General features: G+C 43.2%; 1 protein-coding gene across 2 annotated transcripts in view; it reads right to left on the bottom strand.

The window, feature by feature from the left end:
• The window catches only part of TFRC (transferrin receptor), a 31,104-nt gene extending 17,365 nt beyond the window's left edge, over window positions 1–13,739 (bottom strand). Inside the window, exons 1-6 of one of the 2 annotated variants that reach the window (XM_081953596.1) lie at window positions 13,654–13,739; window positions 6,610–6,675; window positions 3,364–3,574; window positions 2,735–2,942; window positions 1,730–1,864; window positions 712–805 (exon numbers count right to left, since the gene is read on the bottom strand). In XM_081953596.1, the coding sequence (XP_081809722.1) occupies window positions 712–805; window positions 1,730–1,864; window positions 2,735–2,942; window positions 3,364–3,574; window positions 6,610–6,642 (681 nt within the window). In that variant the 5' untranslated portion in view covers window positions 6,643–6,675; window positions 13,654–13,739. Of the gene's footprint in view, window positions 1–711; window positions 806–1,729; window positions 1,865–2,734; window positions 2,943–3,363; window positions 3,575–6,609; window positions 6,676–13,548; window positions 13,633–13,653 lie in introns of those variants that run through there. The other variant, XM_081953597.1, reaches the window with a different exon arrangement.
• Between the last annotated feature and the right edge of the window lie 4,064 nt (window positions 13,740–17,803).

Below are 17,803 nucleotides of genomic sequence, written 5' to 3'. Positions count from 1 at the left end.
CAACAAGTGAGACACCGCGATCATAATCACGAAATGCAATCACCATGAATCCTAAGATGCAATTACTCAAGTGAGGTGTCAGGGGGATACTCAATACGCAAACGACCCAAGTCATAATAGGATGACAAATTAAAAACAACATAAACCCCAAAATACAAAGAAAGAAAGTCATAGTCATAAGAAGCCAAGGAAATAGGTGAATAGGAAAAATGGAATAGGAAAAGATGAGGACGGAAGATAATACAGGCCTATGTGGTTTGGCAAAAAACAACCACCATAAAATAGTACCGTGTGTGGGGGTTACTTCTAACTATAGTAATACACACACAAAACTATTTTAGTATTGTGTGCATTACCATAGATATAGTAACACACACACATACTATTTTATAGTATTTTTATACTATAAAATAGTATTTTGTGTGAATGTACATTACTATATCTATAATAACACACACACATATACTATTTTATTAGGTGTGTGCATTGCTATGTAGTAATACACACACACACACAGAATTTTATAGTGTAGAAATATTAACTTTTTTTTAAAAAAAATACTCGCTTCTAACCCTTGACAACTACAGGTATATTTCCCCCAAGCACGATTTTACCACAAAGAGAAACCCTTGGGGGAAACTTTTTCTAAACCTTTTTTGACGGGTGTCCATTTGGGGAGAATAAAGCTACTGAGCTCTCGGAGGGACTTACCGAAACCTGGCCGTTTTCACTGTAGGCTACAAAAGCACTGGGCATCTCCACCATTGTGTTCATCGCATCTTCCAAAGAAATTACATTTGAAGACCTAGAAAATAGCATTGTGGCCGTCACTGCATGCTTCCAAACGGCATTTTATTTTTTATTTTTTATCTATCTATCATCTATCTATCTATCTGTCTGTCTGTCTACCTATCTATCTATCATCTATTTATCTGTCTATTTATCCACTCCATCCATAAATCCACCCTTCCATCCATCCATCTATTGGTCTGTCTGTCTGTTTGTTTGTCTATCTATCTAATGTATCTATTGGTCTTTCTATCTATCAATCTATCTATCTATCTATCTATCTATCTATCTATCTATCCATCCATCCATCTATCATCTATCTATCTATCTATCAATCTATCTATCTATCTATCTATCTATCTATTCTACCCCGTTTATCCACTCCATCCATCCATTCATCCATAAATCCATCCTTCCATCCATCCATGTATTGGTCTGTCTGTCGATTTGTTTGTCTATCTATCTAATGTATCTGTCTGTCTGTCTGTCTGTCTGTCTATCTATCATCTATCTATCTATCTATCTATCTATCTATCTATCTATCTATCTATCTTTCTTTCTATTCTACTCTATCTATCTACCTATATATGTATCTATCTACCTACTACATCTATCATCTATCTATCTATCTATCTATCTATCTATCATCTATCTATCTATCATCTATCAATCTATCTATCATTTATCTACCTACTACATCTATCAATCATCTATCAAGCCGCATTTTAAAAGGATCTATTTCAATTGACAAGGCTGCCTATCTAAAATAGGTAACTCTGATAAGAAAGGAAAAAGCTACGTAAAACAAACAGACAAAAAAACCAAGACCACAAGCAGCGATCGCAGCAATTGGTCCTACAATGTAATGTCACATGGCCAGATGGGACATTAAATAAGCATCGCTTGTGTCATCTTCCCAAATGGAGACAAAACTCCCTACCTGGTTTGGAGACGGACATAATGCTCATCATCCCAGACTTTGTCCAAGTTGTAAGACTGTAACTGTTTGTGGATGTCATAGGCCAGGACCTCGTCCTGTACACTGCCCGCTTCGTGGTTCTCAGAGGATACTTTCCTGCAAGGGAAGCAAAGGAATCAAAAGTCAGGAATTCTAACAGGCCATCGTCTTCGCACAAACTGTTAAGGCCACTTTATAAAGGGATGGCACCGTGATTACAATGCAGTACTGCAGGCTAATTCTGCTGCCTGCCAGAGGTTTGGCAGTTCGATCCTGACCGGCTCAAGGTTGACTCAGCCTTCCATCCTTCCCAGGTAGGTATAATGAGGACCCAGATTGTTGGGGGGGAAGAGGCTGACTCTGTAAACCTCACAAAGAGGGTTGTAAAAGAACTGTGAAATGATATATAATTCTAAGGGCTAGCGCTGTTACTAAAGACTTAGTAAGACCCCACTTGGAATATTGCATCCATTTTTGGTCGCCATGATAAAAAAAAAAAATGCTGAGATCCTAGAAAGAGTGCAAAGAAGAGCAACAAAGAAGATTAGGGAACTGGAAGCTAAAATATATGAACAATTGTGGGAATTGGATTTGTCTAGTTTAATGAAAGAAGGACTACGGGTGACACGATAGCAGTCTTCCAGTATTTGAGAGGCTGCCAGATTCAAACTATTCTCCAAAGCACCCGAAGGCAGGAACGGAGCAAGAAGCAACAGATGGAAACTAATCAAGGAGAGAAGCAACCTAAAACTAAGGAGAAATTTCCTGCGAGCGATCACTGAACTTCAGAAATTATAGTGCCCCATCACTGGATGTTTTTAAGAAGAGACTGCCCAAATATTTGTCTGAAAAGGTATAAGGTAGGACTAGAAGACCTTCAAGGTCCCTTCCAACTCTGTTATTCTGCATCCAATGTAGCACACCCACGGCTATCCACATCCTAGAACCTTCTTCTACATTCGAAGGGACGATCAAGGAAATCCTTACCGGATCATCTCTTGGAAGGTGGCCTGGGCCAGCCGATCGTTCAGTAATTTCTTCAGGTCTCCCCAGTAGAGCATTGGATCGGATGGGGGATTGTTGGCTTCAGAATATTCAGACGGATAGGCCCCATGACTCGATGATGCCGCGCCATTGCTACACTTTGGCGCTGGTGGCATCCGGGCACGGAAACTTATGTAGCCAAACAAAAATCCTGCAAAAGGGGAGCAGAGGGAAGACATCAGGATCTACTGGGGGAAGGCCTAACATTGAAAAAAAGAAAGGCACAATTCACCCACAGCTGCAGCGTTGAAAAGATCCCAAGGCAACTGGACTTGCTTAGTTATTGTCTTGGAAAGCCTTTCCCCTCTCATCCAAGAAAGCTTCTTCTGAAGTTAGAAGTGAAGAACCTTCTTGGATGAGAAGGGAAACATTTTCTTTCTTTTTTTAATATTTTTTTTTATCTTTCCCTTTCAAATCCATTCATAGATATATATTCTTATAATTGCTATTTAACATTTGTCTATTCATCATAGTCTCTATATTCATTTTTACACACACACATATATATATAATTGAGTTCGGGTCACTTTCTTGCCACCCAGCGGCCCATTGCGCTTCTCTGCTCATCTTACCTATTAGGAAAAGGAGGGCCACCCCGCCACCCATACAGCAGAGGTGCCGATGGATCCTGGATTTGGCCTTCCTGGGGGGCAGATGGTCCATCATGCCGTTCTCCCCTGCTTCCTCTTCCTCGGCTGAGAGTTTCATTTCCACGCGGCTGCTGTCCCCGTCCGGCTGCCGGGCCAAACTGAAGCGAGTGTAGGAGAGGGGCTCTGCGCCGAACTAGAGAGAGGAGATTCGATCTTACAAGTGTGAAAAAACAAGTTGTCCTTTCTTGTACAAAGCGGTACAACCTCACTTCCTGTTACGCAGGACGCGGCTCATAAGCGCTACGTCAAAATGGGTGAATGGATGGACAGATCTTTATAGGTTTCTGAGGTTTCGCGTTTGAGATGCTCCAGGGGGTTGTGCAATGTAGTGAGCCTTGTGTCTTTTGCTATTCTAATGGCGGTAGGTAAATTTTGTCATGTCCTGTTTCTTGGAGGAATGTAAATTCAGAAGGAGAGCACATCCTTCTCCTTCTTACCTGGCCACTTTTATACAGAGGCACCATTGAGAGTGTTTTAACAAACTGCATCCCTATTTGGTTTGGTGGCAGCAGTGCCTCAGATAGAAAGTCCCTATAGAGAATGGTGAGGAGTGGAGAAGATTATAGGAAGCTTGGCTCCCCTTATTCAGGATGCTGCTTATAAGCACTATGTGCTTAGAGCTCAAAGCATCTTTAAAGACCCTCCACACACACACAACTCACAGTCTGTTTCTGTTGCCACCTTCCTTTCCTCCCCCCCCCCCTCTGGGAGGAGGTTTCGAAGTATTTCTAGCAGGACTTTTACCAGATCCTGGAATTACTTTGTTCCCTAGGCCAACTGTCTGGTAATCTCACAAAATTCATTTTTCTTGCCATGTACATGTATACATCCAAACTAGATGATTGTTTTTTCTGTGTCATAGAATATATGTGGGATATGCATAATTTTGCATTTATTATTTATTTATTTTGCCATGTTTATGTAGTGTATGTTGGAGGTGGTGACCCTTTGAGAACTGAATGCAAGAAAATTCATTTTAACGTATGCCGATTGGTGTACATTCAAAGTGACAATAAAGTTATTCTTTTTTATTATATTTATTGTAAATAAATATAAAGTTAGTCTCTTTTTTATTTTAATCCTAACTAAGCAGGAAGGCCTGTTGTTGACTCAGTTACAATTTGTCCTCAACTTACAGCCAGAAGAGAACCCAAAATTTACATTGCTAAGCAAGAGTGGAGTTGAGCTCCATTTTACGACCAGAGTTATGTGAATCATTGCAGTTGCTAAGCAAATGAAAACATTAAGAAAACGTAGCTTCCCCCATTGACTGTGCTGGTCAGCTGGAAAGGTTTAGACAGCATCAATTTTGGGGCTCAATTGTGGTTGCAACCCGAGGACTCCCAGAATTCTGGGAGTTGAAGTCCACAAGTCTGAAAGTTGCAAGTTTGAAGACCTCTGTTCTAGTGAAAGTGGAGGAGTGTAATAGCTATAATTTTATGCACAGGAGCCTTTGGCTGATAACTGATAAGAATTGATGAAACTGGGTGGTACTTTAAATTACTAAAATCTCCCCAGCTATTCAGATTTAGAGGTGCTTCGGAAGGTGCACTCGTTGTCAGAGGTTTGACACATTGGTACATACCAAGATATACCTGGCTCCCTCTTGCAGCATTTAAGATGCTGCTAATTAATCACTTCTTCCCTCAAGATTCCAATCTTAAAATTTTATACATCAATTGTGTAATTTATTTGCATGTTGTTAATGCATATTTTTTTTGTCTTGTTTAGCTTCTGGCAATTAGCCCAAAGTCACCCAGCTGGCTTTCACGGGACTAGAACCCACGTCTCCTGGTGAATGGCCCAAAGTCATCCAGCTGGCTTTCATGCCTAAGGCGGGACTAGAACTCACAGTCTCCTGGTGATTGGCCCAAAGTCAGCCAGCCTGTATTAGTGCCTAAGGCGGGACTAGAACTCACAGTCTCCTGGTGATTGGCCCAAAGTCACCCAGCTGATTTCTGTACCTAAGGCGGGACTAGAACTCCCAGTCTCCTGGTGATTGGCCCAAAGTCACCCAGCTGATTTCTGTACCTAAGGCGGGACTAGAACTCCCAGTCTCCTGGTGATTGGCCCAAAGTCAGCCAGCCTGTATTAGTGCCTAAGGCGGGACTAGAACTCACAGTCTCCTGGTGATTGGCCCAAAGTCATCCAGCTGGCTTTCATGCCTAAGGCGGGACTAGAACTCCCAGTCTCCTGGTGATTGGCCCAAAGTCACCCAGCCTGCTTTCATGCCTAAGGCAGGACTAAAACTCACCGTTTCCTAGTTTTTAGCCTGGTGTCTTCATCACTAGAACAAATCACTGGCTCTCTTTTATTCTCTCTCTATTGTGTTGCAGTCACAGGAGCTGAAACAGTTCTTTCTACACACATTTCAACAGCCCTGAAATGAAGCTAGCATTAAATTAAATCAGAGATTGCCTCACTGTTCCTCCTTGCTGCCTGGGGCGCTTCTCAAGGGCTAATTACATTGTGGTCTGACGTGCTCTCAGCTAGCTTCCTGTAGGAGTAAAAACCAGGCACACCAGGTGCGCTGGTTAGCCAATAAACATTCAGCAATTTTAAGCAGGCCTTAACAGCATTCCGATTGGCAAAGGAACCAGGGACCTCCTGTAATGGAAGGAGCTTGTGGCTGCAAGTGGTCCTTGAGTTACAATAACAATTGGGTGTGGAATTTCCTTGGCTAATGTAGGCAAAATGCGTGACACCATATCATTATTGTTGTTAAGCGAGCACCTCCTTGTAACCTGCCAGCTTCCAACAACCAAGTCAGTGAGGAAGCCAAGGGAAAGTTGCAAGTCCCAGGGGGTAGGCCAGCAGGCAGGCAAGTGGCTACTGACTTAGAATAACTTTGTGACTCTGAATGTACCCTAATCGGCATATATTAAAATGGAATTTCGTTGCACCCAGCTCTCAAAGGGTCTCTACCTCCAATATACACTACATAAACATGACAGAGTAAATACAAAATTATGCCTACAGCCAAGCGCTGAGACGGTCAGAACTTTGAGGACCAGTCATAACAGTCGCTGAACAAGGGGCGGCTAACTAGGGACTAACTGTCTACCACAGTGGATTGAAAACAGATGACGGATGGGGTTAAAGTGTATAGACAACGTTATTCTAACCTTACTCTGGCACATTCACTCTCATATACATAAACAGCCTTACCATGTTAAATATTGCTTTCCTGGCGTGATCCATAATTCCAGATTTCTTCAGCTACTTAACTGGTACCTAGAAGTCAGAAAACATAGTTTCTTAGCAATGCTTCATTGGCATGAAGGCTAATTTAACAAGTTATAGCCATCAAGCCTCTAGAAAGTATTACAATTTATTTTATAATGCAATTGTATTAATGCAACACTCTGGGTTGTACAAGTTTAATGTGCAGCTTGTATCTTGGATTACGTTTAATGTAGTGTACATTTAACATACAACTTGTACACTAGATTACATGAAGGCTAAAACATATAAAGAACGTTTGCAGGAATTGGGTATCTCTAGTTTAATAGAAAGAAGGACCAGGGGAGACATGATAGCAGTCTTCCAATATCTCAGGGGTTGCCCCAAAGAAGAGGGAGTCAAGCTATTCTCCAAGGCACCTGAGGGCAGGACAAGAAGCAACGGGTGGAAACTAATCAAGGAGAGAAGCAACTTAGAACTAAGGAGGAATTTCCTGGCAGTGAGAACTATTAACCAGTGGAACAACTTGTCTCCAGAAGTTGTGGGTGCTGCAACACCCCTTTTAAAAAGGGACCGGACAACATTTCTCTGAAATGATGTAGAGTCTCTTGCTGAGCAGGAGTAGAAGACCTCCAAGGTCCCTTCCAACTCTGTTATTTTGTTGAATGATATTAGAACACAGCATCTGTTTCCCATAGATTCACCAACCACACCCATTGCTTTTGCAGTTACGGTATTATTGGTATTATTGATGAATGATACTGTTTCCAGGCATTAGCTCAAGTCCAGGTTTATTGACATTCTGCTATCAATAACCTGGCAACTGTGAGAAAGCAGAACACTTCTGCAGGTGGCACCGCTCTCGCTACTCAGATGTAAAACATAGGACCCAACCCCAGGGAATTAGTCCAACTTTAAGGGTGGCTAACGTGTTCTTGCATTTCATGACAGCAATGGGCAGCCTAGGCCTGAGGCTTCAAGAGCCTCGTATAGCCGGGGCGGCTTTCAGCAAAATCTAGAAAATAAGGTTTGCATTCCCCATTGTAAACTGTATGCAAACTTGTAATGCACAGGCAGAGAGTTATTTTCCCACAAACTGCGCTAAACAGGAAATAAAACAAAATCAACATAAATGTAGGCTTGGGACAAATTCTGGGGATTAAAAGATCTCAATAAAAGCAGGATTAGCACTAGAAACAGAGCAGTGGAGAACAAACAGACGCCCTTTTCCCATCTCAGGTTTTTCTTTTTTGCAGATACCAGCATTTCAAGGCACAGAGCCAGCTGAGAGCTACCGAGATACTCAGAAGGCCACAAATGGCTTTTAAATTGCAATGAGATCATCTCACATAGACAAACACTGTCAATTACGTCCCTTCCTTCCCCTACCCCAGGGGTGTCCAAACTTGAGAACTTTAAGACTTGTGGACTTCAACTCCCAGAATTCTGGGAATTGAAGTCCACAAGTCTTAAAGTTCTCAAGTTTGGACACCCCTGCCCTACCCTTAACGCTTATTAGACAGTGATTTGCAGGCTGTCCTTGACTTCTTATGAACACAATTGAGCCCCAGAATTCTGCTGCTAAACAAGGCAGCTGTTAAATCAGTTCTGTTCCATTTTATGACTTTTCTTGCCAGAGTTGTTAGTGGAGAATTGCAGTGTTTCACCTCGCGTTGCCCAGAGGGTCACGGGTTGCCCTCTCCCCTCTTTGGAAGAGCTTTATAGCTCCCCCTGCCTTAAGAAAGTTCAAAACATCCTTAAAGATCCATCTCATCCTGGGCACCCTTTTTTTTTTTAAACTATTACCATCTGGCAGACGGTACAGGGCAATAAAAACAAGGACAAGCAGGCTGAAAAACAGCTTCTATCCCAGGGCAGCAACTATATTGAATTATATGGTATAGTGCAATATTAATGCAATAACAGGTTTTAAATTTCAATTATACAGAATGTGAAGGATGTGTGTTTGTATTTTTATTTTTATAGTTGTAATGTACACCAAGACAGCATTTAATTTTGTTGTAACAGGTGCACTGACAATGAAGTAAACTAAAGATTGCAATTCTTAAGCTAGTGATGGGGTTGTGGAGTGAAGGCAGCTTCCCCACTGACTTTGCTCCTAGAAGGTCGCAAAAGGGGATCGCATGACCCCAGGACACTGCAACCGTCGTAAATATGAGCCAGTTGCCAAGTGTCTGAATTCTGATCACGTGACTAGAGGGATACTGCAATGGTGTGAAACATGGTCATACGTCCCTTTTGTCAGTGCTACTTAACTCCGGTCATTAAATGAACTGCTGCTAAGTCAAGGACTACCGGTATTAAAATACTAACATTAAGTCCACCTTACTGGGATATGGAAGCTACCAAAGTATTGCTGGTCTTGAATTAACTTGCTTTGTTTTTGATAATTGGTTTTATTACAAGCTGCTTTGAACAAAGTCCACTACAAAGGGGAAAAAAACCCACCCCTATTTTTTTTTGGGGGGGGGGAGGCTTCCTACAGGTAGTCAACTTACAACAATTCATTTAGTGACCATTTAAAATTACAACAGCACTGAAATAGGGACTTACCACCGGTGCAGCATCCCCCATGCATGTGATCAAAATTTGGATGCTTGGCCGCGACCTTACTTAGCCGAGGTCTCGCTTAGCCATAGAAATTTTGGATTCAGGTGTGGTTGTAAGTGAAGGACGGTGTTATTGTCCTTATAACTTTCCCCTGCTTTTTTATAGGTAACTCAACATGGGGGTAACAAAGGTTTCAGTTAGCAACATATATTTAGGGCTCAATTGTGGTCATAACTCAAGGACTGCCTGTATTGTTTCCAGCTGGCCTGCCTGCATTTTAAACAAGGGTTTGACTTTCAGCCACTTCTGCATAAGGTACACCGAGTGCTGCCTTTCAGAGCAGCTGATGAGGTCCATTCTGTCCTGCACCAAATTGTTCAGACTTCAATTCCCAATGCTCCTATCTCAGACCCTTGTTTCACCCCCACCCCAAACTTGCATACTTTCTTCGGTTCGTTTAATGACTGTTTAAAGTTAAAACGGCATTTTAAAAAGTGACTTAAGACTCTTTTTCACACTTATGACACACTGCAGGCTCCCCACGGCTACATGATCAAAATTTGGATGCTGGCTTGTATTTATGATGGCTGTCATGTGATCCCCTTTTGGGACCTTCTGGCAAGCGACAGGGAAGCTAGATTCACTTAAGAACATTTAAAAACATTTGCCATGTTTTACTTAACAACGGTGGACAGGAAAGGTCATAAAATGGGGCAAAAATGACCTAACAAATGTTTCACTTAGCAACAAGTTTAGGGCTCAAATGCGAGGTTTCAGTCACTTCCATGCTTTGTTCTTTAAGAAAAAAAACCCAAAAGGTATTTAGACGATTGCATATTTAGAATCAACGGAATGAGAGCAATTTTTACAGCTAAACGAGAAGCCATTCTCAAGTTGCAGGGCAACGATAGAAATCTTAATTCTTGGCAAAAGCTTGGGGCTTGCACATGTTCTGGCTAGAACAGATTAACTGTTTCACGGAAAGCTGGATGCATTCTGATTAGTTTGGACTGCTATGCATAAGATATGAAGCAAATCAGACCCCGCCTTTTCAGGAGAAGATATGAAGAAATAGGCCACTGCAAATTTGAACAGGACTTCATAGTATAAAAATGGAATAAGTGGAACGTACAGTCTTCTTTTGTAACAAGCCTTTCAGATTTATCTTTACTTACTGCAACATATTTAATAGCTTCATACATTTTATATGCTCTTACCGACTGTTTTCGGAGGAAGCAGCAAACTGCGGCTTTCTATTTCCCTTCTAGATTAACTAAAATAAGGAACTCTAATTTGCATTTATACAAATAAGACAAAAGCATTTGTGGATCAGTGTGAGAAATTATCTTTGATAATGGCTAATTTTTGCACACAGGTCAACGGTGCAGAAAGGAATCCATTGCCACTTGAACACAGCAAGCTCCTGATATTTAGAAAGTCACTGCGTCTGATAGCAAGATATACTAAATATTCAAATATTTCACATTCATAAAAGTATGACCGCAGTTGGCGTTATCTATCCAGTTTAAAGTAGTTGCAACAATTAGAAGTTAATCTTCATTTGGCAAGCATGTATAAAGCCATGGTGTGTGTGGGGGGGGGGGGCACATAGAAACAGAGAGAACCTTATGCATTTCAAAGTATTAAAATAGTTTTCAATATCTTTAAGCCCAAGCAAGGATTTCTCCCACATACACTGATGCCTTTATTTGTGAGAAATGACAGATGAGCAGGTCCAGCTGACATCTATTCAAATTTTCTACATTCAAACACTATGCTGAATCTCCTAACAAAATTATTTGCATTTCTTCAAAAACAAATGCATTTATACATACAGGGCTTCCTAATATTATACTAACTGCCCAAATTATTTTGTTTTAATGCAAGTTTTAAAAAATGCAAAAAATAAAATATTTGACTGCATTTGTGCGATACCGATAAAACTGTTAAATTAAAAACATTCTGTATATAAAACTTTACTATTGTATTACACCAGGAAAGCATACTTGATAGCATGTTCAAACATATATTTGTAGAGTGTGTTTAAAGCGTGTGCTTTAAAACCGATGAAGTAGCATAAATGCTTTATATGTATATCTAGCATTTATGCTACTTCCCCCATAGGTTTTAAAGCAACTTACTTCCTCCATAGGTTTTTAAGTAATTTTACTAAATTTACTTTTTACTTTTAAGTAATTTTATTACTTAAGTAATATTTAAAGATAAATTTCCTTAAGGGGAGACTTAAACTAACAGTCTCCTGTACAAATCTATTTGTTAGAGTCAGCCCTTACAATGACCATGTCTGCAACTTCACAAACTTTAGGTTGACATTAAATTCTATTTTCCATTCCAAGTGTTATCAGGTGTACTATAAAGGGATGCATATCAGGAAAAATAGCTTCTCCCAAAGAACTAGTCTTACCCATGATTAAGAAAGGAAAAATAAGGTTATGGTGGACAATTCAAGTGCTGACTCAGGTCACAGGAAAAGACAAGCAATATAATGGAAAGGATGAGGATTGGAGTAGGCATAGGGATAGCAGGAAACTGTTCCTAAACTATCATAAACCACAAAGCCCTTCGTTCTGATTAGAAGCAAACTAATCTTTACAAACATTCTAACATTAAAGAGAGAGGGTGGACACAGAATACTAAAGATGTAGTTTCCTTAGTTCAGCTTTTTAGTTTGCATTATAAAAAACTGATTTTAAAACAATCTAAACTTATATAAGTTATTTAATTTTATAATTCACTTGATAATTATACTTTTTATAATGTAAACTGATAATTATCAGTAAATTATAAAATGAACTAATTTATAAGTCAGCTGTTATATAATTCAATTACATGGGGTTTAGATTTTTATCCCCTTTATTCTTATAAATAACCCAAGGCTGAAAACATCACTTATTTGCCTTTCCCTCATAAAACAACCCAGCGAGGTAGGTTGGGTTGAGACGGAGGGACTGGCCAAAAGTCACTTAACCAGCTTTTTCACACCTAAAGACAGAATTAGAACTCACTAATTTCCTCCTTCCTTGCCTGGGGGGGGGGGGGGGGGGACAATGAAAGTGGCTCTTAAACTCACTTAAAGTTGCTAAATCATGGCTTAGAAGCGCAACAATTTTAATTTACTCAGTAAAACCATCAGCCAGGGCTGCAATTCATTTGCAGCAACCACCAAAGTCTAGTGCTAATTGAGAGCTACACAGCTTCCTCCTTTAAGACATTAAAAGAGATTCCAACATTCAACTCGTCCTGGCCAGCACTAGCCAGCATCCCCTGCCTTAAGTTTAAAAAGGGAGCTATTAATCGGGTTTTCCAAGGATGGGCTGTCAAGGACCCGGAGTCTAATTTCTGCAACATCAGAGGACAAACAGGTCACTTGCAAGATACATTATGGCCAGAGAGGAAGTTTTAACTTCAAAGCACCTTAAGCCATTGGAGGAAACTGTGGCTCAAGGAGGAACTGAATCCTCAATGTCACTGCATTGGCAGTTCTCCACCACACCCCCAAATCCAACACAAGCTTTAATCAAACCAACATTTCCTTTTTAAAATGTTACTTTCCTAGGGTGGTGGCCAACATAGGTGCAAAAAGCATCATTCTGGACACCTCCATACTATTGTATCAATGCTTTATGCCAAGGCTGTGCAGGTAAGGGAGGTGTGCGTGTGATCAACTCCCAGAATTCCCCAGCCAGCTCTGCTTGGAGTCCCCAGGTGTCAAAAGCAGAGCTGGCTGGAGAACTCTTGAGAGTTGGGAGTCCCCAGGCCTTAAAAGTTGCCAAGATTGGACAGCCTTGTCTTATCTATTGCAAGCCACCCAGAGACACTTTGCACAGCACATATGTCGAGGCTGTAATATAAATTAACCGCCTGCAATATATATTTAGGTGCTTATTCGGGGGAGGGGGGGTGTTTCGCCCGTGCAAGGACAGAAGCGGCAACCGGGAGCCCCCCGGGCTCACCCTCCTTTTCCTCCAAGGTGAGGATGTTGCTGGGCCACGTGCTCAAAAGACACGTGGCGGCCAGCCAAGCGCTCCACGCGAGTCCCCCTTCCCACGCCCACGCGAGTCCTGTCCTGGGGCTGCTTGGAGGGAGAGCCGCCCCCAACCCCTTCTTCTCGGCGTCCAAAATGGCCTCGCCAAGAGCACATGGTGCAGGCCGCAGCAACCGGGTCTTCGCAGCGGCTGTCCTTCTTTCTCTCCCCCGGGCAAGCAAAGCTTCCTAACAGGCCAGGCGAGTCCTGCAGCCAAAAGGGGAGCATGCAATGCAGGCGTCCATGGTGCATGCATGCAAAAAAGTCCCCCACCACCACCCATTCTGCTGCCGCGCGCGGTGTTTCACCTTCTCCGGCCGGTTCTTCCCCCGCGAAGGGCAGCTCGTTGAACGAAATACGTGACACCCACAGACCCCGCCCTTCCCCGCAGCCCCGCCCTTGCGTAACCTCACCCGTAAAACGAGAGGCGCAACCTTCCACCTCGCTCTCTCTTCCCTCCACTGCACGCGGTCCTCTCCGCGGCGCGTGTATATATATATATAAGCGGAGGCGCCGCCCTATCAGAGCGCCGCGTTGCGCCGCGTTTCGCCGCTCGCGCCAGCCGACCGTCGCTGATTGGCGGCAGCCTCCGCGCACCCTTCTCCCAATCCTCCTCTTCTCTCAATCTCCCCCTCCTTCCCTCCCAGTAGATTCCATGAGGCGGGCGGGACTATTTGGATTGGCAGACGGCCCGACCTATCGGTCACCCCGGTGGGTAATCTGGGCTACGCATTTCGCCGCTCGCGCCCCCTCCTCCAACCCCCCCGCCGGCAAGTTCCATGCAGGAGGCGGGACTATTAGGATTGGCAGCCTGCGTGCCGACCTTTCGTTTGCCCTTGCCGGCGGGCGATGAGAGTGGTAGAACGAGTCCTTTGGCGACCCTTGAGAAGGGGAGAATTAGATCTAACCCTCATGTTCACCCATATAACGTCAGAATCAGAAACGGGCACACGTGGGTCACGGCTCCAGCGTGTCTGAGGTGGGAGGGATCCAGATGAGGCGGGAAACGCCGGGATAGAAATCACCTCAGCCCTTCACGAGAAAGAACACCTTCGCCTCGATTGGCATTGCTATCGGCCAATCAGGAGGCGGGAAAGTCCTTTGACGGTTGGAGAGGGGGCGGAGCAAAGCAAAAAGGCGGGAAATAATCCCAGGCGGCATGGAAATCATTCAATATGTCGCTATAGCAATTTCTTCATCTGAATAAAAAGCGCTTTTATATAGAAGCAGAAGTGAAATGCTTCACCAGCTGCAAAAACCTAAAAGTGCATCACAAAGTGGCTCATTCATTACAAGCTGGGAGGGACACACAAATATAAGAATTGGCTGCAATTAATTAAAGATCCAATGTTTGCAAAAGATCCATTGTGTTTCTAATGGCTAATAGGTTAAATTCTATTTAATCCAGGGATGTTTAAATTTGGGAACTTTAAGACTTGTGGACTTCAACTCCCAGAATTCCCCAGCCGGCCAAGTTTGGACACTCCTGATTTAATCCCAGCTGGATTAGAAATTGGAAAATTCCCAGGTAGGTGGAGTTCATGAGAAGTGCAACAGTTATTGCAATTTGAAGATGACTGGACTTCAACTCCCAGAATTCCCCAGTCAGCTGTGCTGCCTGGGGAATTCTGGGAGCTGAACTCCATGCATTTTAGGATAGCCAGCTTGAAAAACACTGTTTTTTTTAAATAATATTTGTGTTTGCAACAAAAGGAAACAGTTATAAACTACTTCAGTTTTTCTTTTGCAAGAATTTCCACAGAAGGTGCTCCCAAGATGTTCTTAAGCGAATAATTTTCTATTTTCAAATTAACATCTTGTTTGTTTTTCCCATGATTTCCCCATCTTTTATCCAACCACAGGAAGTAAAAGTGCAATATGATTTCAAAACCGAATAAGGCAATGCTTCCATGCCTATTGAACGCTACTTTATAGTTTTAAACCATGGTTTGATTCACTTTACAACTGTGTTATAACCGTGTTACCCAGCCAACCTGCTTTAAGAGGAGTGGACCTCAACTCCCAGAATTCCCCACTCAGCATGCTTTAAGAGGAGTGGACCTCAACTCCCAGAATCCCCCATCCAGCCTGCTTTAAGAGGAGTGGACCTCAACTCCCAGAATTCCCCAGCCGGCCTGTTTTAAGAGGAGTGGACCTCAACTTCCAGAATCCTCCATCCAGCATGCTTTAAGATGGGTGGACCTCAACTCCCAGAATTCCCCACTCAGCATGCTTTAAGAGGAGTGGACCTCAACTCCCAGAATTCCCCAGCCAGCATGCTTTAAGAGGAGTGGACCTCAACTCCCAGAATTCCCCAGCCGGCCTGTTTTAAGAGGAGTGGACCTCAACTCCCAGAATCCCCCATTCAGCCTGCTTTAAGAGGAGTGGACCTCAACTCCCAGAATTCCCCAGCCGGCCTGCTTTAAGATGGGTGGACCTCAACTCCCAGAATTCCCCAGCCGGCCTGTTTTAAGAGGAGTGGACCTCAACTCCCAGAATCCCCCATTCAGCATGCTTTAAGAGGAGTGGACCTCAACTCCCAGAATTCCCCAGCCGGCCTGCTTTAAGATGGGTGGACCTCGACTCCCAGAATTCCCCAGCCAGCATGCTTTAAGATGGGTGGACCTCAACTCCCAGAATTCCCCATTCAGCATGCTTTAAGATGGGTGGACCTCAACTCCCAGAATTCCCCAGCCGGCCTGCTTTAAGATGGGTGGACCTCGACTCCCAGAATTCCCCAGCCAGCATGCTTTAAGATGGGTGGACCTCGACTCCCAGAATTCCCAGCCAGCATCATTTAAGATGAGTGAACTCCACCAAATCTCAAAAACTGCTCACGTCGACCCTCCTGCTCTAAACACTCCAAACTCTGAAGGCCCAATTATCAAAGGACCAAACAAATCACACACACCCCTTGGCAGAAATTTCACGGGGTCAAGGAGAAACCACTTTGGGAGTGGGGAGGGGGTAGCACAAAAACACCCCCAGACATCAAAACAAGCTCTTGGCAAGGCGGACGCGAAGGTCTAGCGATTCAGGCGCCCCAAGTTTACAAACCAGCGCCTGCTTTTCCAATCTTTGTTTGTACGAAGCAACCAAATATTGAAAATTTACTCAAACACCGAGGGTCACGGACAGCTCTGGCGCCTGCTGTTTACCAGAAAATAGACTTCTACGTGCTGACCGGAGAGGTGTGCAATATTAGGATTAAAAGTTACCTTGGATCCAAGTATTGCACACCTCTGTTTGGGTTCAGGAAGCACGTATCGCCGGGTCAATCATAAACTTAATTCCTGCCTTCGTATCACATGCTCGGTTCAGTTGGCTTTTCGGCTAGATCAGCGTTTCTCAGCCTTGGCGACTTTAAGTCCTGTGGACTTCAACTCCCAGAATTCCCCAGCTAGCGGTGCTCCAGGCAGGCTCATACCGGGGCGTACCTACCGCCTACAACCCACCACTGGTTTGAAGTTACAACGGCACTGAAAAATGTGACTTAGGATCAGTTGTCCTACTTAGGACCGTTGTAGCATCTTCCTGACCATGTGATGCTTAGTAGCTGACTCACATTTATGACGGTTGCAGTGTCCTCGTGGCAGGCGACCGTCTTTGCAACAAGCAAAGTCAGTGGAAAAGCCAATTCTTTCAATAACCCTGTTGCTAACTTAACAATTGCAGCGATTCGCTTAACAACTGTGGCAAGCAAGGTTGTAAAATGGAGGCAAACTTCACTTACCCAACGATTCGCTGAGCAACAAAAATGTTGAGCTCAGTTGTGGCTGTAAGTTGAGGACTACCTGTATTAAGTTATGAGACGTGTACTCAGATAGTCCTTCACTTACAACCATTTGTTGAGTGACTGTTTAAAGTTATGACCCTGAAAAAGTGACTTGCAACCGATCCTCGCACTTACAACCATCGCACCATCCCGACGGTCACATGATCAAAATCCAGTTTTGTCCAAAAAAAAAAAGATTATAAAATCAGGTGTGACTCTCTTAACAACCTCCTGGCTTGGTTGTTGTCTGGTCCCAATTTTTGGTCGTAAGACAAGGAATATCTGTATCTTTCAAACCGTAACTCTGGGCAACTCACCCCAATAGTGAGGCATGAATTGAGGAATATGATCAGTCAACTTCCTGCCTCCAGGGCTCAGTTTGATATGATGTTCCAGGGTCACAATAGGGACTAGTCCCTTGTCCTAATGATTTATGTTACCATACATAGAATTTGCCAGTGAAAGCAATGGTAAGCCTCAGGGCGCTATGCAGACCAGAGCCCCAATTTTTTAAGCCCACACGGCTGAAATTTGACTATTTTCAGCAAGACAATTATTTACTTTGTATGTTTGTTTGTGTGTGTGTGGGGGGAAGGCTTAGCAAAAGAATGAAAGATGAAATTAACAAGGGCACATTCATGAATCTCCTACCAGAGACTGCAGATGTGTCTAACTACAACTCCCATCATCTCCATTACCATATTGCATCCCCGCCCCCCATATCTACAGGTCAGACATTGGGAAAACTGACCCTTAACCATAGATAACCTAAGCCATTGCTTCTCATC

Source organism: Natrix helvetica (genome assembly GCF_964273705.1).
Source record: "Natrix helvetica genome assembly, chromosome: 5".
Classification (NCBI taxonomy): Eukaryota; Metazoa; Chordata; class Lepidosauria; order Squamata; family Natricidae; genus Natrix; species Natrix helvetica.
The sequence above is the reverse complement of the archived record's forward strand: the minus strand, read 5'-3'. Positions and strand labels throughout refer to the sequence as shown.